The following is a 27,925-nucleotide window of genomic DNA, read 5'->3' on the forward strand; positions in this document are numbered from 1 at the left end:
CTAATCACTCAGGATGTAGCTTGCCCAACAAAGGCAAGGGGAAAGTTATGTAAATGTGTTGTACATGTTGAATAGAGCAGCTGGACTGGCTATCTCAGGGACAGGATGCCTTCCAGGTGTAGAAGATGGCACATCTCCAGTTTTAAGGCACTCATTTCTCTGAGTCCTTGTCTCTAAGTTGTCAATTTAGAATGGGTCAGGAAATGCACCGCTTATCTGTGTGCCTCTGGAGGAGTGCTCCACTGTTATCTGCTGTGAAAGGGAGGATTCCTTTCCTGGCTGATTCTCCTTTTGAAATAGAGTCTGCGTGCTGGCCACTGCCTTCTCTCCAAAAGAGAGGGGTGGGGGAGTCCCCATTCAATTTTTGCTATTCTGACCATGGTGCACATTGCCTCATGCTTTGCTCATGCTGAGTGACCAGCTATGGGTCATGCCAAACCCAGGCAGGTGAAAGGTTAACCATAGGGACCACGATCCCACAGTCTCAGGCTGTATAGCCATTCATTCAAAGTAATATATATAAAGAGGTGCTCTCTAGGCTTCCCCAAAATTGGGATATCTGGCAACATTATATACCTGGAATACTAATCTCAGAGCCTCCTAAGAAAAGCCCTGTAGGATTAGACCAAAAGTTCCATCAGGTCCAACTTCTTGTTCCCCATGGTGAGCAACCAGATGCCTCTGGGAAGCTTCAAGCAGGGCATGAAGACTCCTGCTGCTGCCCCCCAACCACCTGGTATTCAGAGAGGTATATTGCTTCTGAACATGGAGGTTCCATAATCCACATCATGACTAATATCCTGTGATGGACCTGTGCCTGATTTTTTTTCAAATCCTCTTTTAAAGCCATATATTTAGCAGCCATAACCATATCATGCCTCAACATTCTTGTCAGGACCTCTGTGATAATTGTGAGGACCCCTGCTAACTAAGCAAAGAGATCGCTTTTAAAGTGTTGTCTCTCGTGTTTATCAGGGGTAGAGCAACTGTCCCTGTCCAATGCCAGCAAAGTGTGCCTCCAGTGGTTGTTATATATTTCTTTTTAGACTGTGGGCACTTTTGAGACAGAGAACCAAATTACTTACTTACTTACCTATTTATGTAAACTGCTTTGAGAACTTTTATTGAAAAGTGGCATATAAATATTAGGATAATAATAATAATTATTATTATTATTATTATTATTATTATTATTAGTAGTAGTAGTAGTAGTAGTAGAAGAAGAAATAAAATGGGGGTGGCAGAGAAAGATGCCAGTCACATTCTCCTCCTGCTCACTTTCTTTCACAGCACCATAAGCTGATTCTCCTCAGGAAGGGGCCTCAGACAGCATGGCTGCCCATTTTTTCAGTGATTTTTCTTCTTATCCCAGCCAGCAGCAGACACAGATGCTATCAGCTGTCCTCTACATCTAACCTATTTCAAAGGGGTGCCTTCCTACTTCTGTGCTTCTTCCGACTATGTTTTCTTGCTAAAACAAAGCTATAGAAACCCAAATGCACAGTCTTTTCCACTCCACTCCCCTCCCTCAGGGACACTGTCAGAGGAGAGAAGCCGCTTTCAACCCACCTAGACAAACTGAGAAGGAAAAGAAAGAGGGAAGGAAGCTGCTTGCCCTGTAGTTAGTGCATCAGGTGCTACAAAGGGAAGGTGACCTACAACTGGAACGTGCACCAAGCCACCGCGGGCAGCAGTGGCAGCTGGTTGTTCCTGGTACTTGGGGGGGCACTAGGAAGGGCAGGTGATGGGTGGAGCCACAAGTAGTGAGAGGTGGAGCCAATTGTTGGCAGCTGCAGAGGTGGAGCCAGGACTACGGAGGTGCCTAGCAATATTTGCAAATTTGTAGCTAATAAGTGCAAATTTGTACCTAATAAGTGGGATCAAAATACAAAAACACACACACAAGCACACAAATCTCAGTTGCTCATCAGCAATACAGAAATATGGAAAACATCAGTTGATTTATAATGCTCAGGGGCGTAACTACCATTAGGCAAGGGGAGGCAGTCATCTTGGGGCCCCACTGTCTTGAGGGGCCCCCCAGAGGCACATCACATGACTCCCCACCCGCCCATGTTGCACCCCCTATGAATTATGTTGAGTCTCTTGGACATCGGCAGGAGCAGAGAGTAAAAAAACTAGATTCAATGTGTACTAGATTTTCACCGTATTCATAATGGGGATGTGAGTGTGAGTGCACGATCTATTGTGAAGTGTGTTTGTGTGTGTATATCAGCGAGGGGCCCATTTTAAAATCTTGTCTCTGGGCCCCCTCCAACCTTGCTATGCCCCTGATAATGCTTAACGGGACTACAGTGTTTAGATTTGTATCTAGCGTGGCAGGATCAAAACACAAGCACACACACACACACACACACACACACACACACACACACACAGGAAAAGAACTGTACAAGCCACAAGTAAAGCACACAGACCAGCTACAGAAGGCTGCTTCTATGGGAAATAAATACATTCTGAAGTCACCAGGGCAGCTCTGTCTGCCTGATTATTTAAAAAATGAATACTACTACTAATAAATTACAACATCAAAGAACGCTGAGCCGGAGTGGTACAGTGGTTAGTGTGGTGGACTAGATGGGGAAATCCAAGTTCCAATCCCCATTCAGCCATGAATGGGGTGACTGGGACAGTCACTTATCTCTCAGCAAAACCTTCCTCATAGGGCTGTTGGGAGGATAAATGTAATCATGTTAACCACTCTGGGCTTCTTGGAGGAAGCACAAGCGATACATGTAGAAGTAAATAAATATATATAAGTCACAGGCAAAGCGGAGACCAACTACAAAAATGGAGAACAAAGTCATTCTGAAGTTACAAGGGCCTGCCTATTTCAAAAATGCATACATAAATAATAGAAAAAATCACAAGTTTCTCAATGATGCTTGCTGCAGCTATGAACCATTTCCTGTAACTTAGAGGACACCAAGGGAAGCAAAGATGCCTGGGGACAACCTCTCCCTGCTCCATGCCTTCTGAACAGCTGGCTGAGACTCTCTGCCCACCTTGGGTCCCCACCACCTAGCTTGGGTGTCGATCCTAGCAAGCAACAAATGTTTTTTTTAAAATAGAGATCACTTCCTTAATCCTTGTCCATTGAACCATAACCACCAGTGGACATATTAACATTACAGATACTTGCCACAATCCAAAGAAAAATCTAGTTATCTCTTTGCATAATAAATTGATTTTTAAAATTATTTTCCTTCCAACATATTCTCTATGCCACACCCACATGGAAAGCCACTTCTGCAACTATCTGAAAAGGAGTTTGGACTCAGAAATCCATACATATGCCCGAAAATAACTTTCTGACTTCTTCTACCACTCTCTAATCTAATTAGTTCAGTCTTATAGTTTGCTGTTCCTTCCGATGTTTTGCAGCATGTGATTTTGGGAATGAGCTATAATGCTTTGCATACAGATCAGATCAGAGAGCAAGGGAGAGAAAGTAGAGGTTTTATTTCTTCCCTCCAAACAAACACAAAGAATCCAGCAAAAGATCAGACTTACCAACAACCAAACAGCCAGCCTACCTGCTCTCTAACCAGATTACCAGAATGGTGATTGGATACTTCTGAGTAGCTACAAGAAAAAGACTTCCCCACCTTCTGGGCACTCTGATTGGCTGATAATCAGGAGTAACAGCAGTACGAGAACCTATAGTACAGTGCCAGTTTGGTTTGAGTGGGGGACTCAGAGCAGATTCCATACTCTGCTATGAAACTCACTCTTTGGCCAATTACTAGGCTAGTTCATATGACTGCTGATAGGGTAGGAAAGTCGGATGCACTCCCAGTCAGGGGCTGTGTGCACCCAAACCACAAGCGGGGAGGAGGAGAGTGTAATAATGTGTGAGGAGGGAGCTCGGTCACCCTGACTCCTTCCCCAGAATTTTACCACGGTAGAAGGACAACCTGCCCCAACCAGCTCCCTCCTTGCAGCACACTATCATACTTTCCTCCCCCCACCTTGTTTTTTGGGTGCACCCGATCATCGATCGGGAGCGCACCCAGCTCTCTCACCCTAGCTGGGCGCTCCTCTGACCCTGTCAGCGGTCGTGTGAAGTAGCCTAATATCTCTCAGCCTAACCTGCTTCACAGGGCTGTTGTGAGGATCAAAAGAGGGATGAACCCTGTGTGCCTCCCTGAACTCCCTAGAGGGAGAGTGGGACAACATACATTTCTTGCTTTTAAATTTTTGTTTTGTTTTGCTTTTGTTTTTAATTAATGTTTTACTTTTTAATCTTGTTGTAAACCGCCCAGAGACAAATAAATAAATAAATAAATAAATAAATAAATAATACTACTGCTGCTGCTACTACTACTATTACTACTACTACTGTTACAAATATTCATATACCGCTCTTCAACTCAAGTTCTTAAAGCAGTTTACATAGAAAAATAAGTAATAAATAAGATGGTTCCCTGTCCCCAAAGGGCTCACAATCTAAATGTTTCTGTTTTGTTTTCATGTGTTTTATTAACATTTAACTATATTTTAATTGTATTTTATTATTTATTCTGTGAGCTGCCCAGAGAGCTATTGTTATTGGGTAGCTTTATGAATGATGATGATTATTTTATTATTGATGAAATACATAGAATACCCGCCTGCTGTCCAGCTCATCCACCCACGTATGGTTTTTGTCTGCAGCTCAAACTACACATTTTGTTTGTCATTTTCCTCTGCACACATCTCTTGTTTTGTTTTGTTAAAACCTTAAGCAATCTCCATTGAGAAACTGGCACAGAATTGTGGGGGGTTGGGGGGGCAGCTTTCTTCATTGCTAATATTCCATCTCTCTGCTTTTGGTCCCATGAAGCACAAGAATTCAGGGGCCTAGCGAGGAGAACGTGGGCCCATGTTCGCATAATGAACTTGAACACACTCGTGGCAGTGCACCCCGCTCATTCCTCCTTCAGGCCATGGCTCCTGCCACCACCACCACCACCACCAACCATCTCCTTCAGCTCACCCAGGTCCGCCCAAACTCCTTCCATCAGCCAAACTCCCGGCCAATGGAAGGAGGATGGGCGGAGCTGGGTGAGCAGCCAAAGCAGACAACTGCAGGTGGTCGGCAGCAGTGGCAGCAGGAGCCCCAACCAGGGGGTGGGGCTCCTCCTGCACATTCAGCAGCTCCTGGGCGCAAAGTGTGACAGGTTCTTTTAACTCCCCTGCTCTATTACAGCTCCACCCTAGAAAAAATACAGATCCCCATGTCTTTTCCTCTGAGAGGCTAAACGCAGCTGGGAGAGCTGATTTGGTGTTGGGAAAATAGAAGGAATTAAGATGCCCCTCTCCCCCCTTCTCACTGCCCCGAACTTTGGTGCCAGCCTCTCTGTTAAGGTTGGCAACTGTGACAGAAGCCATTCCGGGAGGGATCCTCCACCCCAGTATTTCTTCCAATATTTTCTGCACTATCATGGTATTAAGATCCCTAGGATTGCTTTCAACAATCCCTTGGAGCTGGGTGCCAATTCCTGGAGACGTCAGGCCAGTTGTGGAGAATTGGCAACTCTACTCCCTGATGTCGCTCTACATTTAAAATTTTTTTAAAAAAATGCTAGGGAACTGGTGGAGGGAGCGGGAGGAATATTTGATCAATATCATATGATGTTAGAGCCTAAGATGTGTTGGTCCCACGCAGTACTGCTACTGTGCTGCTCAAACTAGTTCTGCACTGAGAATCCCTGAATTCTCACATATTTGCACACAAGAGTTGCATAAAGAAGACCTTTGATTCTCGTATGTGTATGGGCAAGTTCACACAATTGTTTGGAGATCTGCAGGGCCCCCCAAATCACAATCAGGATCATGGTGGAGCACACAATACCCATCTCTGCTTGAACCCATCACTGTCACAATCACTGTCTTTGACTTTCCAGCAGTTCTGCATGACTGCTGAAGACCACACACCCCACTGCACTGGCCTCCCAGGACCTAGATGCCATTCCAGAAGCGATTGCCCTGTCCTCAACCAGGAATGGTTTCAGGGCTGCACCAGCCCCACTATCATTGGCTCCTTGGGCTGGCCAGGGAGGTGGGGGAGCCACTGAAGCAAGCAATAGCCACAGTAACCCCTTCCCTGCCACGGGACCCCGGATCACCCCAGCAGGAAGGGAGGCAAGTAGGCGCACTGAAAGGGCCCATCAAGGACTGAATGGACAGGTGCGCTGTGCAATTGGACAGCCCTGCCTGAAGCCCGGGATTGGATTAGGCAGATCTATGGAAGCCAGGGCACCCTGGACAGCACCAGCTATGGTGCCTGCCACTGTCTTACAGTCATTACCTGTGCCAGGATGGGCAGGTGTGCATCCCAGGAGAGGAGGGGAGAGCATGGAGGGACTGTTCCCTGCAGCCAGCCACCGTGAGTTTGGCAGTTTGCAGGAGATGAAGGGATGGCATCTTCCTCAAAGACCCCTTGCTCTCTGGCTGTATCATTGTGGGGCCTCTAGGAGATTCTCCTATTGACTGCTGTAGAGCAGAGAGAGAAGGAGGAGCTGTTGCCCGAATTTCTAGGCTAAGTGACTCGCTCAGCAGCTACTATGTCTTCCACCCTCCACATCGCCCAAAGGGCTTTCTCTCAAGAGCCTCTGCAGTGGCATAGGAAGGGAATAGGTGGCCTGTGTGGTCTTCCCTCTGGTGGTGGCTGCAGCTCCCCTTCCCTGTATCTCCCGCTTGCAGCAGCAGCTGCCGCAGTGGTGGTGGCAGCTTCCCCATCCCCAACCACCAGCAATGGCAAGCTCTTGGTGGTGTGCCGCTGGGGATGGGCAGCGCACGTGGGGAGAAGGGGATCCACGTAGTAGTGCTGCTGGAGACTTCCACGCTCCTGCCACTTCCCTCAGGGCACACACATGCTCTCTCAGCCTCCCCACACCACACACATGCACAGCAGACCCAGGAATAACTAGCCAGTGGGCTGAGGGATGTGAGTGAGGTGACCCTAGGGAGCCTCGAGGCGGCCCTGGAGGCAGGAGCATGTTGGTGCTTCGAACCTGTGACTCAGTTATAGCTCCACCCCTGAGTCCCTGAGATGACACAGGGGCCTTTATAAGAAAGCCCATTGGTCAGTGGGAAGGATGGAAGAAAGAAGAGCTGCCATGGCTGCTAAAGGACGCAACAATGATGGCAGCTCTTCCCCACCACCACCCTTGTTCCCATCAGCGAATGGGGATGGAAGGCAGCAACAGGACCTCCTCCTCCCCCTTACCCACCAAGAGTAGAAGGGGAAAGAACTACTGCCACAGTAAAACAACAACAACAACTCAATAACAACAACAACAACTCAATGGCGAGAACACCATACAAGCCATAAACACCTGGGCTATACCTGTTATCAGATACACTGCAGGAATAATAGACTGGACCCAGGCAGAGCTAGAGACGCTAGATCGTAAGACCAGGAAAATCATGACCATCAATCATGCTCTGCACCCCCACAGTGATGTAGATAGGCTATACCTCCCTCGCAGCTCAGGTGGAAGAGGAATGCTGCAAGTCCATCAAACAGTAGAGGAGGAGAAAAGAGGCCTTGAAGAATATATCAAGGACAGTGAAGAAGATGCACTTCAAATGGTCAATAACGAGAAACTATTCAACACCAATGAAACAAAGCAGGCCTACAAGAAAGAACAAGTCAAGAACCGAGCAGAAAAATGGAAAAATAAGCCACTGCATGGTCAATATTTGCACAATATAAGTGGAAAATCAGACATCACCAAGACCTGGCAATGGCTTAAGAATGGCAACTTGAAGAAAGAAACAGAGGGTTTAATACTGGCTGTGCAAGAACAGGCACTAAGAACAAATGCAATAAGAGCAAAAGTCGAAAAATCCACAACAAACAGCAAGTGCTACCTTTGTAAAGAAGCAGATGAAACAGTGGGCCACCTAATCAGCTGTTGTAAAAAGATCACACAGACTGACTACAAACAAAGGCATGACAAAGTAGCAGGGATGATACACTGGAACATCTGCAAAAAATACAAGCTACCTGTAGCCAAAGATTGGTGAGATCATAAAATTGAAAAAGTTGAAGAAAATGAAGATGTAAAAATATTATGGGACTTCCGACTACAAACAGACAAACATCTGCCACACAATACACCAGATATAACTGTAGTCGAGAAGAAAGAAAAACAAGTTAAAATAATCGACATAGCAATACCAGGGGATAGCAGAATAGAAGAAAAAAAATAGAAAAAAAATACAAAGATCTACAAACTGAAATTGAAAGCCTGTGGCAGAAGAAGAGCAAAATAATCCCGGTAATAACTGTTGCCCTGGGTGCAGTTCCAAAAGACCTTGAAGAGCACCTCAACACCATAGGGGCCACAGAAATCACCATCGGCCAATCACAAAAAGCAACTTTACTGGGAACAGCCTATATTCTGCAATGATATCTATAATAATAACAACAACGATATTGATAACAAAATTCAGCCATCCCAGGTCCTTGGAAAGAACTCGATGTCTGGATAAAACAAACCAGTCAATAACACCTCTCTGACTGTGTAAACAAGAAATAATAATTTGTAAGAATTACAAATTGCCAGCAAGTAAGAATTGGTGGAATCTGAGGTCACAGAAAATGAGGAGGCAAAAATCCTTTGGGATTTTTGAATACAAACTGATAGGCATTTAGCACATAATACGCCGGATCTGACAGTCATCAAGAAGAATCAGGTTCTGATAATTGATATTGCAATCCCAGGGAAATGGACGAGTCGGCGAAAAACAACTGGAGAAAACAACTAAACTATCAACCTTCAAATTGAAATTGAGCGGCTTTGGAAAAAGAAAATAGTAGTGGTGCCAATAGTTGTTGGTGCCCTTGGTGCAGTACCAAAAGAACTTGAACACCATCTTGACACCTTGGGCATCGATAAAATTACAACACATCAGCTACAGAAGGCCATACTACCCGGGACAGCACGAATACTATGACACTATCTTTAATTTTTCTTTAGTTATCCTAGACCCTTGGAAAGGGCCCGATAATTAAAGTACCAAATCCAGTCAATAACATCTGGTAGACTGTGTGTAAATAGCATCATCAATCATCTTCTTCTTCTTCTTCTTCTTCTTCTTCTTATTATTATTATTATTATTATTATTATTATTATTATTATTATTATTATTCCCCATTTGTCAATGGAGAGAATGAAGGAATCACTGCCCATTGCCCACTGGTAAACTTGTGGAAGCACAAGGGCCCAGGGTGACATGTGGGTTCCCACACAGGACTTTGCCCCAGGGTCAGGGTCAACCCTTCTATGAGGCAAGGTGAGATGGTCACCTCAGGCAGCAGATTTCTGGGCTGCCAGGGAGGGAGCAAGGGAGGGAGCAAGATGTCCTCCTGCACTCTCCCATTTTAAAAAAGGGGAAAGAGAGGGAGGATGTTGTGTGCAAGGAGGTGGCATCTGTCACCTTGCCTCAGGCACAGTCTGAGTAAGTCATGACTAAATTGGCTTATTCTTTTCAATGGTGCTTAGTCGTATCCAGGGGCATCGCCTCCATTGACCGAATGGGTTCAAAGAACCTGGGCCACCATGACCCAGGTGCTGCGTCTGATACCCCAGCCACACTCCTGCATCTGTTGTCAGGTGCAGGGGCTGTGGCCACGTTAGTAAATGAGGCTGCAAGTCCTGTTTGGAAGTAAAATTCGGCCAGCGCCGCATTTGCAGCGTGACTGCGCGGCTCCGTTTTTCAGAACTTTCAGCCACCACTGGGCTCCTAGGCTGGCTGGAAACGCCTCTCCCTGCCTTTGCAAGCAGAGAGACGCCATCCCGGCCATGCTGCAGATGCAGCGCTGGCTGAATTTTAATTCCAAATGGGGTGTGTGGCCCCATTTGCTCATGTAGCCATGCCCCCTGCATCTGATGTCAGACGCAGGGGGCGTGGTTGGGGTAGTGAGGGCCGCCGATGGCAGGCTGGACCAGGGCCGATGGCATCCTTGCTATGCATCTGGTCCTGTCTAAGTTTGTCCCTTGCAGGGGCATAGCTAGGGTAGAGGGGGCCTGTGTTCACCTCTCCCCCCGACCGCCCCTCAGAGTGAGTGGGATAATGAAGAATGTAGGGAGGGCAGGAGCTGGGGGGCCTTCTGGAACTGGGGGGGGGGCTGGGTTCTTTGAACCCCTCTGCTCATAGCTACACCCCTGGTCCCTTGATTTTTCATTCATATAATGGACATATATGTATAAACCAGCTAAATCTGTTACCATGATGGTCTGCACCATGGTGTGGATCAGAGTATTGACAGAAAGCCTCTTCTGGCCCATTAGAGCTCTTGTAATCCCCTCCCAGGATGTAGTGATGGGTTCAAGGATCCGGGGGGGGGGCAGCTCCTGAGGGCCGCTCAGTTACACCCCTATTTATTGTCTTCATTATCTCCCTCACTCAGAGGGGTTGTCAGGAAGAGGGGCAAACATGGGCCCCCTCCTCCCTAGCTGCACCCCTCCCCCTCCCCTCTTACCAAATTAAGCAATCTTAGCGTAACCAACCCACCAACATTTCTGCCCCATCAGAGTCAAAAATGGGAGAGGGGGAGAACAACCAATATTTGTCATTAGAGAAGCATTGAGACTGGTGTGAAACCAAACACATCAAGGTTGCCAGCGTGGTTTCCTTCCCGCAGGCTTCCTGTTCAAAGGGTGCGATAAGGTGTTTTTAGAGCAATGTTGCATTTCCAGGGTAAATCCCCCCAAGCTGATAGGATGAAAGGGCAAGCAATAGCTCATAATAGCAGGTCTGTAATATTGCTAGATATTTATTTCATGCTATTAACTCCCCATCTTACAGAAGCACTTAATGAAGGAAAAACAAATGGGCAAGTAGCACTTTGTGGAAACGTGATATCTGGCTTGGTCTGGAGTGCCGTGCCTGGAACAGAGGCCATAAAGTCATTGGCTAAACAAGTGCCACTAATTGATTATCCGTCCTGGTTACACTGAGTGGACTGGCCTTGTGCACATGTTGTTTGCTGTTTTGTATTGTAGCATCATTACAGCATCATTCTGAGGCAAAGGGAGGTGGGAAATGTTGGGCATCATTCATGGAGGCAGGGTGGGAGGCAGATCTATTTGATTCCAAGGCCATGATCCACAGCGATGCAAAAATATGTTCTCAAGGGCTGCATAACACTCAGGGACATATTTTTGGGTGACACAGTGGGCTTCCTGGGGAAGGGCATCTGAAATTGCTGCTTTCCTGCTGTACCAGTGCAGTTAGTTGGGAGGTTCTGTTAGATTGCTCTCTCACTGCACTGGTGCTTCCTTGCTCTGGCTGTCAGCCAACATTTCATTATAAAATGTTAACAATGAAATCAGGGAAAACATCCCCCCCCCCACTCCCACCATTTCTGGGTGTTTTTAACAAACTCTTGGAAATGCACCTATTTCATCAAGTTTTTAATTTATAATGTTTTAATATTTTGTTGATTGTTATTGTCATTTGTGATTAAGGTTTTAATTGTTGTGATTTAATTTGTAATACCCGCCCCTCACAAGAGATTTTGTATGGGATGGTACAAAAATGTGCTAGATAAATAACTAAATAAGCAAATAAGCATTTCAAAGTTTGAATACAATCTCTCTCTCTCTCTCTCTCTCTCTCTCTCTCTCTCTCTCTCTCTCTCTCTCTCTCTCTCTCTCCCCCCCCCACTTGGGATGACTGACCCAAGGTCACTCAGTGCAATTTGTGGTTGATTTGGATTTGAACCAAGGTCTCACCAGTTTCCAGTCTGTGCAAACATTACCAGCACACCATGGTCATGATGGCCATGGACTTTTTAACAAAAGCTGACACTTAACATCTGAAGCAGCCTTATTTTGAATCAGACCACTGGTTGGTCCACTTAGCACAGTAGTGTCTATACTGGCTGGCAGCAGCTCTCTAGGGCTTCAGACAGTGTGGTGTAGTGGTTAGAGTGCTGGACTAGGACCCGGGAGACCCGAGTTGAATCCCCATTCAGCCATGATACTTGCTGGGTGACTCTGGGCCAGTCACTTCTCTCTCAGCCTAACCAGCCGCCCAGAGATGTAAGTTTGGGTGGGGTATAAATTTGATAAATTAGATAGATAGATAGATAGATAGATAGATAGATAGATAGATAGATAGATTAACCTATTTCACAGGGTTGTTGTGAAGAGAAACCTAAGTATGTAGTATACTGCTCTGGGCTCCTTGGAGGAAGAGCGGGATATAAATGTGATGATGATGATGATGATGATGATGATACACCGCTCTGGGCTCCTTGGAGGAAGAGCAGGATATAAAATGTTAAAAATACCAAAAACAAATATCAGGCCTGAAACTGAGGTCTTCTACGTGCAAAGCAGGTACTCTATCACTAGCTAAGGCCCCTCTGAGGTGATTAATAAATGATCAAAATGTCCAGAATAGCTGGATTTTCTGCTATGTGGTATAAATGCACCATTCTGTAGGACTGTTCTTGCCCACCTCCATTATAGACCCCACTGGAGGGCAAACAGATTCATCTTCTAATTAACAGGCATTCCAGAGAGCGGGGTGAGGATGCTAGGCAGGTGGGAAGGGCTTGTGCCAGTTTCCAGATAAGCCTTTTGCTCCCTCAGGTTCTCTACAGTGCCTGCCCCCAGCACCCTGCTCATGAGGAAAAGCATTTCTCTTTCTTTCCCCTACCCTCCACGCTTAGTCCCCCCGCCCGACAGAGCCCCACACTGAGGCAGGAGAGAGAAGGCTTGGCCAAGGGATCCTCTGCTCCCCCAGCACCTCCCACCAATTGGTCACCTCCCCTGTGATGTCATAAATCCAAGTGGCAGGGCAGGCTTCTCTCCACTTCTGTGGCCCCCTCATGAACACTCTTGCTAACTGGTTTTGACGTTGGCTTCCATTTGGCTTGCAATATCCTTGCTTCTTGGTTGGCTTGTTATCATACAAATCAAGTTGATTTTTATGATAACAAGCCAACCAACAAGCAAGGAGATTGCAAGCCAATCAGAAGCCAGGGCCAAAACCAGTCAGCAAGGGAAAAACAGCTCTCCAAAATGGCACCCAGGACACTCAAAATGTTCTGACTTGGAACGGGGTCTTTCTGTTCTGAGCTCGAAACAGGCCCTTCATTTGAAGGGTGTTCTGTTTCAAGCTCAAAACACTCGAAACAACCTGTGAAGGCTTCTGGAGGCTACAAAGGTTAACAGCAAATATGTTTTTAAAAACTAAAAGCTAATATGGCAGGTTAACACAACCACCTGTAAGTACTTACCAAATAGGAACAAGAGGAATTGGAAATCAAGTGGGGAATGCGCTCCTGTTGGACGTGACATCTGAAATTGCTCAAGTCCAGTTTGTGATGCCGATTACCCACTTCTGCTTTAGTTTTTCTGACTTTGTCAAGCCGACTTCAAATCTTGGTTACGGATGTTGGCTTGAAGTCTGTAAAAACTAAGATAGGCATTGGGCATGTAGAAACCAACTGGCATCAGGAACCGGACTTGGGTGTGGGGTGCATTCTGACATCATGTCCGTCGGGAGCGTATGCTCCTTGTGATCTCTAGTTCCTCACATTCCTACTTGGTACGTACCTGCAGGTAATTGTGTGAACCCGTGCATAGTAAGGGAAGGCTGTTTTGTAGGAAATAACAGAATGCATAACATTGTTATTTTGCTGCCATAATAGCACTCTGAGAAAATGCTGTGTACAAAAATAAGTGGCTACAGTGACCATTAGGTATTAGCGACTTGTTTTCCAACTCTGTATTTAATATATATAACAAGACATAGTTACTAAATACCCAAGACTAAACTGCACTTGCAGTAAGCCCCTTGATAACCTGTTTGACTCCATAGTGAATGGTTGGTGAATGGCTGGACTATTTGTTGTTTGCCGCCTTCAAAGGGAGTAGCCCTAATTTTGATGGAAAACTGGGGAAATGAGCCAAAATGCAGGACAGGTCACAGACAAGGCCACTTCTATGGACATTGTCCACAGGGGTCTGCTAATTAACAGAGGAATGGTTCTAGGGAAATCTGGATGGTTAATGGCTTTAATTATAGAAAATGCACCGGATTTTCATTTTAGCAACACAGCAAAAGTTTAATTGCCATGAATGCAAACATACTCTGAAAGGGCATTTTCATGCTCCATAGGTCAGTGAACCTAGTCCCTGATCTAAATTGCTTTTAATCTGGTTTGATTAGGTGCGGAGCTTCCTGTCTTGTGCAACGGAAATGGCCTCGCTTTGTCACACCCATGGGTATATAAAGACTCCCTGGGGCTCTTGTTGGATGCCAGAATCTCTATTTCTCAAGAAGCAGCTTTGAACGATCCAAAAGGTAAGACTCTCACATTTGATTCATCCATCTGAGGGCCAGGCAGGCTGAGCATTACACACCAAGACATGGAACCGTAGCCTGATGGCTCTTTTAACAGATCTGAAGACATTTGACCCCACTCACCTCTCTCCTTTTCAAAGAAGAGTTGCTTTGCACAATTCTTTCCCAGCCTGCCATTCCCCTGCCCCAAACTGCTCCTCCCTAGCAGCTGTCCCCCCATACAGTGTTATGCATACATATTTGCAACAAACAACCATGCTAGCTTATAGAGAGATGCTTACTGTTGAGTTCACTTTAGTCAATCCCTGGCTGACAGAGAGAGCAACGATGCATCAGTATAGCGAGAAAGCAGCCTAACAGAAATCCCTAAATGCACCAGTGCAGTGGGAAAATGGCAATTTTTGTCACTCTGTCCTGCTCCAGAAAAAACTGTGTGCCATCTAAAAATATGTCCTTGGGGGCTGTGCAACCATCAGGGACATATTTTTGAGTGGCACAGAGGGGTTCCTCACACTAGCGCAAGTCTGCAGCTTGTGTTCCAGACTAGTGTGGCACTAGACCTGCTAACTGGGGAAAGAGGGAGCTTTTAAAGTGGTGGCTCTCTTTTTATCTAGCAAGGAGAGAGCAAGTGTCCCTATCCATCCCAAGCACAGCATCCCTCCAGTGGCTGTTGCTGGTGTCTTTCTTATGTTTCCTTTTTTGACTGTGAACCCTTTGGGGAGAGGGAACCATCTCTTTAATTATTTATGTATGTATTTATTTAGCGTGTAAACCACTTTGAGAACCTTTGTTGAAAAGTGGAGTATAAATATTTCTAGTAGTATGGCTATGATGACTATGAATATTTTCTCATCATAATAGCACAAGTATGTTTGCACTAGTGCCACAGGTGTGCAACCTGTGGCATGCGTCAGCTGCTTTAAAAAGAACTTTTGCGTAGTAGTGGGGTCCTGAAAACCCCCATGCCTTTGTGCAGTGACGGAATTGCCTGGCGCTAGTCAACTTTGCTCATTGTGCAAGGGCACTGTTAGGATGTCAGTTAGAGAGCCTGTTTACCTTACCTCAAGATAATATATAAACCCCGATCCTCTGGTTTTGCAAGGCAAAAAAATAATTAAGATTCGGGATCAGCATGAAACACTGTTGAGTCTTGCAGCCCCATCCCATGCGCATTTACTCAAAAGTAAGTGCCTTGTTTTCAAAGGGACTTTCTCTCAAGGAAGTGTGTATACATCTCAATAATTACAATTGAATCCAGTGAATTCAGTGAGGCTTACTTCCAAGTAAAAGGCACTTAGTGCTGGGCAATTGCTGAAGCACTGGTGCAGCCTTACAATGAAGTCTAGCAACTGATCAGGACAGGACAATGTCATTAAGTCCAGTGCAGGTGGGAGGGGAATAGGATAGGATTGCCATGCAACAGTGCCATGCGCCAGCTTTGGCTTTCGTATGCAATAGATTGCGTGTAGTGTTGCTTATGTGCAACACTGCATGCAGCCTGCATATGAAAGCCAAAGCTGGCACATCGCAATGTTGCCGAGGCAATCCCATCATGAGACAAGATGTGGTGGATGCAGGGGTGTAGCTATGATTGAATAAGTGGGTGGGGACAGGGGCAAATGTCCCTTGGCCCCTGAGGGACCACACACTCTTCCCCCTCATGCCTTTCTGAAGAAGAAGGTAGGGTGGGGGCCGATCAAGTTTTTGTCCCAGGGCCTGCTCCAATCTTTCTACGTCCTGGGTGGTTGGATGTACTGTCAGCAGAGCAGGATACAGTCAGCTCTGCTTAATTGTCCACTGATCCTGGGGAAGTTCTCCTGTGTAAATCCATTGACATGAAGCTGAATGAGAGCTGAGCAATGAGGGTTTGCATGGCAGAACTTCCTGGCCAATTGGGCTCCCATATTCATTAGCAGGAGGAGGAAAATGACATTTGGATTTTTCATTGCAGGCTTCAAAATGTTGGCTTCTGCACAACCCCTGCTGTTTATTAAGATCACCTGGGGAGGTGAAGTACCTCTTCACACAGGGCATAGTTAACTTATGGAATTATCTGCCACGGGATGTGGTGATGACCACTTGCTTGGATGGCTTTAAAAGGGCTTAGACAAAGTCATGGAGGACAGGTCTATCAATGACTACTCATCTGGTGGCTATAGGCCACCCCCAGCCTCAGAGGCAAAATGCCTCTGAATACCGGTTGCAGGGGGGCAACAGCAGAAGAGAGGGCATGCCCTCACCTCTTGCCTGTGGGCTTCTCGGAGGCATCTGGTGGGCCACTGTGTGAAACAGGATGCGGAACTAGATGGGCCTTGAGCCTGATCCAGCAGGGCTGTTCTTATGAGGTCTGCCTGTCTGGTGGCAACTCAGAGTCTGGTGTTCTCAGCTACTGCCCCTGAGCTTTGGAATGCACTCCCTGCAGAGATGTGGGGTTTGACCTCTCTGCCCGTGTTAAAAATGGCCTTGAAAACATACCTTTTGAATCAGGAATTTGGTGCTGGATTGTTTAATTATTTCAACTGTTTTAACATTAATTGTTGAGTTTAATAGTTTTTGTAAACTGCCTAGAGATAATTTGAGTGGGAGGCATAGTAGAATGGATGAATGAGTGAATGAATGGATGGATGAAATGTGTTGGGCCAGTTGTATCCCATTGCAACATGATGGCCGCAAAGCATAGGTATCCGCTCAGGACCATGTACCAAGTGTCAGTGGCTCAGATACAGATAAACGCTGACCAGTACAAGTGCTGATGCCACTGCAGAAACCCTCCATAAGACTGCACTGAGTTCCCAAAAACTGGAGCATGATTCAAAGCACAAGCACTCCCCCTTGGGAACCCACTATCCCTTTCAGTTGCAATTCAAAGGCAAGCTTTTCTAACACAAACACCATGTGCTGCTTTTACATTGCAGAACCCGAAGCCGTGAACATGCTTTTCAAGGTTCTCTCCCTCCTTCTGGTCTCTCTCAGCTTTGTGCTGATGGAGGAAAATGGCACCAGGTAAGTGCATGTATCAGACATGACTGCACAGGGATTTCCAGAGCCAGGTTTACCCCCATGTCTTGACTAATGCTTTAAGGCTCTATCAAACTGAATATGTATCCTTGTTTTCCAGCAGTTCCCTGTAATAGAGTAGAGGGCAAGCTATATTAACTAGCTGTTTGTGTGGGGACTGATGAGAGATCCTTGGAGATCCTCGAATTCAACAAGTGTATTTTTCTATCATTTAAGAACAAATCTGTGTGCTGATGGCTCTCACAAATCTGTAGCTCTGTTTCAGTGTCACTCTGGGTCCTGCTCCTTTCCTCAGGAAGATTTCCACAACTAGGAATTGGAATTCGGGTGGCAGATATTGCACCCCACTGGGATGGCAACCCACTCCTTGCACAATAAAATCTGCTTTGGGCGGTGGGGTGGGGGGAGGGTTCCAGTGGGCTCCAAGACCTCTTTGCGCCTGTCACAGGGCCAGATTAAGCTAGTGCGGGGCCTGTAGCATATGTTATAAAGGGGCCCTAAATTTTCAAAATGCACATAAAAAGCGGGTGTGACAAGAAATTTCCAAGAGCCAGGGGCAGATCCAGCAGGAAATTACAGGGGGTACAACAATAATCCCCCCAGCTAAAAGATTCCCCCCCCCAATAAAAATATTGGGGCTTGGATTTTATTTGTCTCTTGCAAATGCATTATGCAAATGCCAGGGGGTGTCAAACGCAAATCTGGTGGTGGGCCAGATTAGATTCCGATGCACCTCTGGGGAGCCACACATAGCCTTGCACCCACCTCACGCCACCTTCTGTCTACCTTCTCCTCTCTGCTCTTTCTCTCATTCCTTTTCTTACACACACATACACACACCCCTTGCCCTGCCACTTAAATTAACTGGATTCACTACTTTTTACACTAAAGGAAGAGAGGGCAGGACAGAATGAATGAAGCTACAAGGGCTGGGTAACCGGTGAGCACTAAGACCGCAATGGTTCTTTTCCCACCTAGGGTGGATTGCCGAAGCAGAGAGAAGGAGAGATCTCCAGACACGAGAGGAGATTATAGGAATAGGAGAAAAACTTGCAATGCAAACATTTAGTGCGGGGCCCTTGAAAGTGCGGGGCCCGTAGCAAATGCTACCTTTGCTAATAGGTTAATCCGGCAGTGGTGCCTGAGACAGGGCACAAAATACTACCTCTCCTTTTCCAAGTGGCAGCAGTACTCGCCACTATTGGATTTCATGCACATGCTCATCTCTGCTGGCTGTTGCGTTCATTGTCCTCCATCTCATCCCTTGCCAACAAGCTGATACATGAGAAGAGGGGCAGAAGAGGACAGGAGAAAATGGCATTAGAGTATATACTGAACATCTCCAGGACTCTAGTGCCCTTTCCTCATTTCCTTTTCCTTCCCCTTCTCATAATCAGCCCAGCAGTGAGCAAGGAGGTGGCAGTGGCAGAGAGAAAGAAGCAGAGAGGTGTCAGGAGGAGAACTTTTGCTGGGCCACCACTTGGTGAAGAGTGGCTTAGATGCTGGGAGTAGCAGACGGAAGCAGATGAGGCAGCAGGGGGCATCTTGCTGCCCCACTGGCATCCCAAAAATTTATTGCTTGAGATGACCGCCTCACTTAGCCTTATGGAGGGACTGCCCCAGGAGGCTCTCCTGCCCATAACATAATGACATTTGGCTAGGATATGGGAGAAGAGACTTCCTCTGTGGCTGAGTCCAAGCTCTGGAACTCCCTTCCTAGATAGGTTTTTCTTTCCTCCTCCTTGATGGCCCTCTGCCACTTCCTTCCTTCCTGTTTTATTGCGCTTAGAGTTTTGATTTACTCAGAGTGTTGGCCTAGAGCAGGGGTAGGCAACTTTCCTGCTATTGTTGAACTACAATTCCCATCATCCCCAGCCACAATTTATTGTGACTGGGGATTATAGTTGCCTACTCCTGGCCTAGACCTAGAGACTATGGGAGTTCCAGTGTTCTGTGTGTATTTCTTCTTTACTCCAGAGCAAATGCAAAGAATCCTAAGATCCTCCTGAGGAGGTATTCGGAAGGAACCTTAGCGAGCGATTACAGCCAAACATTGGACAATATGCTGAAGAAGAACTTTGTGGAGTGGCTCTTGACCAGGAGAGAGAACGCGATTGAGTGAGTCTGTAGCACCAATTGCTATCAGAGATGCCCTGACTGACTTGGTGTAAGTCAAAAGGTTGTGAGACGCCTGATAGAGGAAAGATGGGGATAAGAATCCCTCTTTCCACAAGGGTATATGTGAGAGGAAACACCACGTTTTGAGAGCTACCTCTCGCTTTTGCAGGGTCGGATGCGTCCATTTTCATGAAAGAGACCAGCTTCTGACACGTATAATACTATTTTTGTGGGGAAAGCCTTGCTCAGACTGAAGTTTGGAAGGATGAGTGGGAGGGAAGTAGGGCTCACTGCTGTCTTGTGCAAATACTGCAATTGGTGTGCTCCTCCATGAAAAATGCAAGAATTATTGTTTACACCTGAAGTGGCACAGAAGTTGGTTGGCTGGTTTTATTGTCTTTAATTATGGCTGTATCTTGGACTATCTTTGGTAGAGAAATAAATATTCTTAAATAAATAAATAAGAACAGAACACTGTTTCTTCGCCCAGAATTCCCCCTCCCTACATGTACAGCACATACCATTCTCAACATGAAGTAGCATTCTCAAGCATGGATCAGCCTTAAAAGTGCAACATCCCCCAGAATGTTGGCCCATTTCTGGTGAGTTTAGAAAAAAGCCCACATCACCTACAGCTGGGAACCAACATTCACAAAAATTGGGGGTGGCGCGGTAGCTTTAATTTATGCAAGATGCATTTCCCTTCCAGAAAGATTTCCAATAGTGCTGGTAGCTGAATATAGAGAATTCAGGATTTGCACACTTTGTCCAGTCACCCCACAAACTGGACATCTTTAAAAGCAGTGATTCTATTTATATTTAGCAGGGGGAGAGCAACTGTCCCTATTCAACCCCAGCACAGCATCCCTCCAGTGGCTGTTATTGATTTCTACTTGGTGTTTCTTTTTAAAATGTGAGCCCTTTGAGGACAAGGAACCATTTTATTCTTTGTCTGTATAAATCACTTTGAGAACTTTTGTATTGAAAAGTGGTGTATTATTATTATTATTAGTAGTAGTAGTAGTAGTAGTAGTAGTAGTACACAGTCACAGTAGTACACAGCCACTTTCTTCCAGCCCCTTGGTGGCTGTACTAAGAAGGAATTGCTGGTAGCTACAGCTTCATATTACTTCCAAAACAATTATTAGAGATAAATCATTTGGGGAGAGAAGGGCAATTGACAGAGTGGGACTCTGATCCAGGCATCCAGTCCAGGTTTTATGGAATTCCCGCCCAGATGTGATGGAAAGGAAAGTGCGTCAAACAGGAAAGTAACCAGGTTCCAGTTGCAACTCCTCTAACCACCACCACCTCCACCACAGCCTGATTTTGTAGACCTTCATGAAACTTCTTCACTACAGGTCCATACCTAGGTCAGGTGAGGCAGCGAAGCTGGTTAGGATCATGAGCTCTCTAGTGGAGCTGTTGGATCAACAGAAGGCTGATGGGGGAAAAGGTGAGTGTTTCTTGGAATGCAAGAGCTGGCCAGCAGGTAGGGCTGTGAAAATTGCAGGAAGCCCCTGTTGAACACGTGTTCAGAGGGTAAGAGCACACTAGGAAGGATCACAGAAGCCTGCATGGGATAAGATTGTGCCTGGAACTTGCATGAAAGCTTTGAACATCTCACAGTTTATTGCTGTCTGGGACAAATGGTAGCTTCCCAGGTTAATACAAATTTATGATGGCTCAACTTTACTTTTATGTGCCACAAAAAACTGTACTATGTGTGCCAGTAGCTGATGTGAACTGATCAGAACTAACAAAAGTGAGTTTTTGTTCTCAAGTATTCACATATAGTATTCTTATTTTCACTCTATCAGGCTTTTCATTACCCCTTGAGTTACTCCTAGCCAGCCAGGCATACTTGAGCACATCTACTGGCATGTCCTGGGGTAGCTTATTTAAAAGGTACCATATTAATCTCTAAGAGAAGAGATGGTCTTAACAGAGCTGAGGCAATCTAATGCTTCTTAGTAGTTAATTCATACCCTCTTGTGCAATTTTTCCAGGAACAGCATTGAGCCATCCAAAAGGGAAGCCCAATCTCCTGCATTAGGTGTACGCAGTCAAGGCACAGGAAATGGATCCCTGAAGACAAAAGATGTCTTTATTCAGCTTCTGAAAAACATGAGAAAACAAAGGTGAGATCAACGGTTTGTGAAATAAGACTCAGTTTCAACACAGGAAGAGTGTTGAGGGTCAGAGGAAGAGTTGAGGAAGAGTGCTGAGGCTCAGAGAAGAAACTTGCCACAATCCTCCACACTATCGCTGGACAATGAAGTGGAATTCAGAACCTCATAGATACAAGCTAATTAAATGCCTCTTATCCATGCCTAAAAGAGGATTTGCTGTTAACCCCTGCCTCAGAGATTATTTGACATTTTGGAGGCATGCACATGGGGATGGGAAGGAAGGTCAGGGAGGAGAGCTGGTCTTGTGGTAGCAAGCATAAATTGTCCCTTTTGCTAAGCAGGGTCCACCCTGGTTGCATTTGAATGGGAGACTACATGTCAGCACTGTAAGATATTCCCCTCAGGGGATGGGGCCACTCTGGGAAGAGCAGAAGGTTTCAAGTTCCCCCCGTGGCATCTCCAAGATAGGGCTGAGAGAGATTCCTGCCTGCAACCTTGGAGAAGCCGCTGCCAGTCTGTGTAGACAATACTGGGCTAGATGGACTAATGGTCTGACTCAGTATATGGCAGCTTTCTGTGAAACACACACACACACCCCACTCAATGTCTTGACTTTTGATTACTCAGCTGATGACAGTGCATTGCTGTATTGCCTCTCCTGGAAAATAAGGTGACATCAGGTGGCATGAAAGCATTGCCTGCAGCATTAGACCTGTGATAGCTATTTTACATGTGTAAAAATAAAAACTGAGTAATCAAAGGTCTAAGACATCAAGCGGAGCACATGTTGTGTGAATGAGTAACAAGAAACATGCAACTACTTGTGAACTGGTTCTTACTCAAAAGTTATTTCCATTCACATCTGCGAGAAAATTTCTCTGTTAAAGATGGTTAGAAAAGGGGTGTTAAACCCACTGAAGTGAACAAGGGCCCCAGAAGCATGGGGGCATGAGGAGATGGAGCCCCAAGAAAGACCAGCCAGTGGGAACTGAACCCTCACAGGGATAATTAGGCAAGAAATACATGTGCTGTAGTCATGAAGATGGACTGGTTGATAAAAGAGATGTGCAGTCCTCTCATTATAGGACCCAGCAGCTGACTGCAGAGCCTTGCTTGCTGAAGCTGGGAGCAGAGCAGAGCTTAGCTGTGGACGGAGGAGCCCAGACTCAGAGAGCATGTGAGGTTCAGAGGAGAGGCCAAGGATTCTGGAACAGTAAGCTTCCAGTTCTAGCATTCTTTTAACATCCTTGAATTGACTGAATCTTTTCGGCACAGTAGACTGTGATCCAATATAATATTAATATTCAATATATAATTTATATTCAATGTATAATATTCAATATATGTCTTGAAATTATATTCACACCATTTAAAATCTGAAAAGAATGGACCAACCAACCTTCCATGCAGAAAAAAAAAAAAAAGGAAAAAGAGAAATGAAGAATGGGATGGATTATTTTAGCCTTGACATACTTGGTGCTTCTTGCTACCGATACACAGAACTGGAAAGGGGTTTCCAATTCCCAGGAATTCCAAATTTTTAGTTGCCCAGGCAACCAGGCAGCTAGGATTTCTTTCCAGTCCCTCCCACAAAAAACACGCCCCAGCCATCTCGGGAGTCCCATTGGCAGAAAAAGTCTCTTCATCACAGTCTCTCTCTCTTGTAGTCATGCTCTGCCCAATAAAGACTGGAAGGAGGTCCTGGAAGGAGAATGTCTGGCATGGCTGATTTCTGCTGACCTCTGCAGGCCAATGTGAGTGAGTCGCTCTTTTTTGTTTCCTCCTTTTGATGGCTGGGGCCAATTGGACTGTGCAGGCAACCTAAGTGGTGGCTTGGAGATAGCAATATTTTAGGGGTGCTAAACATGTAATCAGAGAGCCAAGGGACATTGCTGATTGCTGTATGCCAGATACTCTTGTATGTTGACCACTGCAGCAAATCAGCTGTTTATTACCGTCAGTTGTTGACTGCTCCTGAAAAATGATTGGATGGCAAATCCTGATCTTTAGCATAAAATATTTCTGGAAGTTTGTACATCCAGTGAATATTTTGAAAATATTCATCGTCAAAATGCACAGAGATGAATGCAGGGGTGGGGTTTGTGTCTGCTTGATGGAATACTGATGTGAGTAATCATGGGCTACATACCAGTACCAGAATCTCATCTCTGCTATGAACCTTCTGGTTGACCTTGGAAAAGCTCCTCCCCAGCTGCAATATAGGTGTAATAGTACTGACTTGTCTTACAGGATTGTTGTAAGGATTACAACAAACTAATACATGTGAAGTGCTTTGGACACTTGAAAGTCCTATAACAGGGACTTGGGTCCTAGGTGTTGATGGACTACAATGCTCATCATTCCCAGCCACAAGGCTAAAGACCATTGTGGCTGGGAAGGATGGGAGTTGTAGTCAACCAATATCTGGGAACACAAGTTTGGAAACCCCTGTGCTAAGCAAATGCTTTTTATTTTGAACCAAGAATGTCTACTCTAATTGCACACCCTTCTTTCTTACCAGATTTCTATACTATCCAACCCAAATGGTTCTAGGTGGGTTTCTCCTATCATCAGGCTCTTTATATTTTTCTTTCTTTCCTTTTCTGTTTTTTCCCAGCAATTCAGTCCTGACTCAGTAGTTCAGGAGATTCCTCGAGGGAGAAGATGGATGTACTTCTAAACTTCCCTAGTTCTGTACCTCTTGTTAATGAGTAGTAATCAATAAGGATGATGACAACAGCAGCAACAATAATAAAATAATTTATTCTCAAACTGAGATGTGGTTCAGAATGTTATTTGATGAGAACAAAGCAGAATAAGCAAGGGCTCCCATCAGGAACTACAACATGTCCTGCTTTAATTGACTAACAGATTTTGCTAATCAGTGGGTTAATAGGTGAGCCAGGACGGCGCAGTGGGTCAAATGTTTGGAAGCAGACTATGGATCCATTTGCAGTTCAGCCATGAGGTTCACCAGGTGGCTCTGAGCATGTCCCCATCTCAAACCAGGTTCACACCCAGACATAGCTGCATTTAGGTGTTCTATGGTGCAGTGATTAGATTGCTGTGTTTGGGTCATGGGAGATCCAGGTCCAGGATCTATTTATTTATTTTTAAGATACAGAATTGCCTTTGCATGTGAAAATGGTCATGGCTGTTCACCAAGATTTAAAAGCAGCGAGACAGCAACAAAACACCATAACCAGCAAAAACAGCAAATGGAAGTTTATTTATTTATTATTTATGTATTTATTCGATTTAGAAACTAAACTATAACAATATGTTATTTACTTAGAAAATATATAATCTGCTTATGCTTCTAAAAGAGCTTCATAACGTACCAGTAACATCATAACTCACTCCACAAAGGCTCAGTGAAATAAGAAAGTTTTCACCTAAACACGGAAGAGACAAACTTTGGTAAGCTTTCCTAGGGAGTGAGCTCTGAAATTGAGGTGTCAGTAACTGTTAAGGCCTTGTCTCATAGCCCTGCTTCACTGGATAGCCTTAGGCAAGAAATTCAGTGTGGTTAGGAGGATAAAAGAAAACAATAATTTACTGTAATCCTCCATGAGATAAAATAAGGAATATAAATCCAACCAAAATAAAAAGCATAAAGTAGCCAAGGAGGAACTATGGGCAAAGCCTGCTTAGAAACCATTATGGTCACAACAAGTCCATCTAATCAAAGTCTTGTTGTTGTAGAATAGTCACAGTTGTATTTGCCCCACAGAAGAAAAAACAACCAAAATGATATTGTTGTATACCGCCTCTTTAAGAGGCAAACCAAGACCCAGATGAACTGGATACTAGAGACAATCCTCAAAGAAATTGTGTCCTCCGCCCCCCACTCAACAGCCTCAATTTTCTGAACCGAGCTTAGAGCATAAGAACAGCGTTGCTGGATCAGGCCCATCTAGTCCAGCATTGTTTCCCATAGTGGCCCACCAGATGCCTCAGGGAAATCCACAGGCAGGAGATGAAGGCATGCTGGGTGTTGCTCCCCTAATTTTCCAATGAGTTGTCAGCAATCAATAGTTGGGTGATTAAGCTGTGGTGCTGCTCTCACGTATACAACAGAGATCTTTATTTGGAATATTTTACCTTTTATTGGTTCCAGCAAAGGGAGATGATTTAAAAAATTTTTGACACAGTTCCTGTTTCAGCCTTTTTGCACGGTTTCAAACACACTTGATATATAATTAACAGCAGCCTGGACATGTAATACCACAAATTTAAAAAGCTGATATTTCTGAGGGGTCCTGATGATGTCACAAAACCACCAACCTTTGAAACATGGATGGAGAGAAAATCCAGTACCAGACATATCCCAATGGGAAATGAGTAGAAGATTACTGAGAAGCAACCAACATTAAATTTGCGGTATATCTCAGATAAAGGCAACTGCAGTCCATGAGGCTTATTCCTAACTAAGTGCATGCACAGATATTAAAGTTGCATGAGGTGAAAACTGGATCCTGATTCCCAGTTTCTTATTAATTAATGTTGCATATCATGTAAATGTAAATTACACATGCAGAAAATGGATACTGAATAGTCCTATTCAGACATGTTGTATGCATGTACAGATGACTGTACACATGCACATGTTTTTGTGTGAATATGTGTGTTCAGCCCACTCAAGCACAGGGTACAGATAGGAAGTATACTACTATACATGCATTGAACACAATGTGTGAACAACTGTATATGTATACAGATCTGTACATGCATTCATTGTACACAAATTGCACATGCGTTGAAATAAGGTGTGAATTGGGCCATTGTATTCAAACATTAAGGCGAGGGGCAAGTCCTGTTGTTTTCCCACTGCCAAAGGAGTCCTGTTCTCCACAATCACATGATCAGATGTACATTTTTTGAACAAGGGAAGGATCAGACGCAGAAAACAGGAGGGGACACCTGGTTTATATTCACATACCTCACACATGCCCTATGTTAAGACTCTGAGAGGCCTAAAGACTGGATGTTCATTCGCATGGGGGTTTTCCTTCTCACTGCTGCATCCTCAGTCAATGACATTCTTTCCTCAGTTAAAGGCAACGCTGTGCCCTCGAGTGGGTGTCGACTCCTGTCCTGGCGACCACAGAGCCTTTCAGCACCTTCCTATATCGCTGCTGCGCCATACAGGTGATTTTCCATACCAGCGGGGATTCGAACCACAAACCTCTTGCTCGCTAGGCAAGTCGTTTCCCCGCTGAGCCATTAGGCATACCGATAGAGCTCACGTTGTCTTCTGCGTCTGTGAAGCAAATGATCGCACTGTTCTCTACTTTAAAAAAAAAAAAAAGACTTTGGCCCCACAGAGTATTTGGTGGCACATAAATTATCTATGGGCGTGAGCTGGGAATCGGGATGGGAGCCTGAGATAAAAGGCTGAAGGGGCTTTCTGGGGATGGGAACTCAGCACCGCCGCACTGGTTGCAGCTCTTGTGGGATTTAATTTAAGCACCTTGCCACTAGAGGGCGACATTACAGCACATTTAACCCACTTTTCGGACAGACAGGGAAAGACCCGGGGGCACGGGATATTATTTTTACTCCACGAAGCACAATCCGCTTACAAATGTATGCTTGGAATTCCTACCGAGTCAAATGGGATTTCCTCCTTACTAAATGTATTTAGGAATGAGCATCAGACAGGATCTCTCTCCTATTAGGCGCTTTTCATCTACACTTCAAGGCGAAGACCGTGCACGGGAAAGAAGTACCACGGCAGCCCTTGAAGCGTATGCATGCAGAGATTTCAAAGTTGCATGATGAGGCTGAAGTTGGATCATGTTCCTTATCCGTTAACGCTGCACATGGTGCAAATGAAAACTGCATACGGTTTGGAAAAGAGGCTAAACCTGGCGAGGACATCACCCACCCACCCCGTCCCTGCCAGGCAGTCCTGCAATGCTGAAATCGGGGGCATCTGCGTCTGTTTTATTTTTAGCCACTCTCCGAAGTGGATCACAAAGTCAACTCCAGAGGAGTAGCCGGGAGGGTTGCAAACTCTCTGACTGAAGTTCGTCCTGGAGGTGCTTTTTCCCAATATGAAGCCATTAAAATCTCTAGGATCCCAGTTCCTGGAAACAGCAACCAGATTCCTCCCTAAGTTCCTTGCCACACAAAAGCCTATTTGTGGCGCCTTCAGTACTGCTGCAACTTATTGTAGAATAAGCTTCCGTCGGCTAGTCCTGAAGATGCCACTAAAATCTTGACAGACGTCTCTCTCCGCCCGCTTCCAAGGCTCATTGCACTCCCTGTCGCATGCTGATGACGCCACCGGCTTTGCTACTGTGGGCGTGTCACCC

At 45.4% G+C, this 27,925-nt stretch overlaps 1 protein-coding gene across 1 annotated transcript; it reads left to right on the forward strand.

Moving 5' to 3' along the window:
• The first annotated feature begins 17,269 nt into the window (after positions 1–17,269).
• Positions 17,270–23,363, forward strand: LOC128331907 (gastric inhibitory polypeptide-like). Its single transcript, XM_053265937.1, has 4 exons — positions 17,270–17,340; positions 19,333–19,473; positions 21,483–21,614; positions 23,273–23,363. The coding sequence occupies exons 1-4, from the start codon at positions 17,270–17,272 to the stop codon at positions 23,361–23,363; spliced, it is 435 nt and encodes a 144-aa protein (XP_053121912.1).
• The last annotated feature ends 4,562 nt before the right edge of the window (positions 23,364–27,925 follow it).

This window comes from Hemicordylus capensis, chromosome 6, assembly GCF_027244095.1.
Source record: "Hemicordylus capensis ecotype Gifberg chromosome 6, rHemCap1.1.pri, whole genome shotgun sequence".
Lineage (NCBI taxonomy): Eukaryota > Metazoa > Chordata > Lepidosauria > Squamata > Cordylidae > Hemicordylus > Hemicordylus capensis.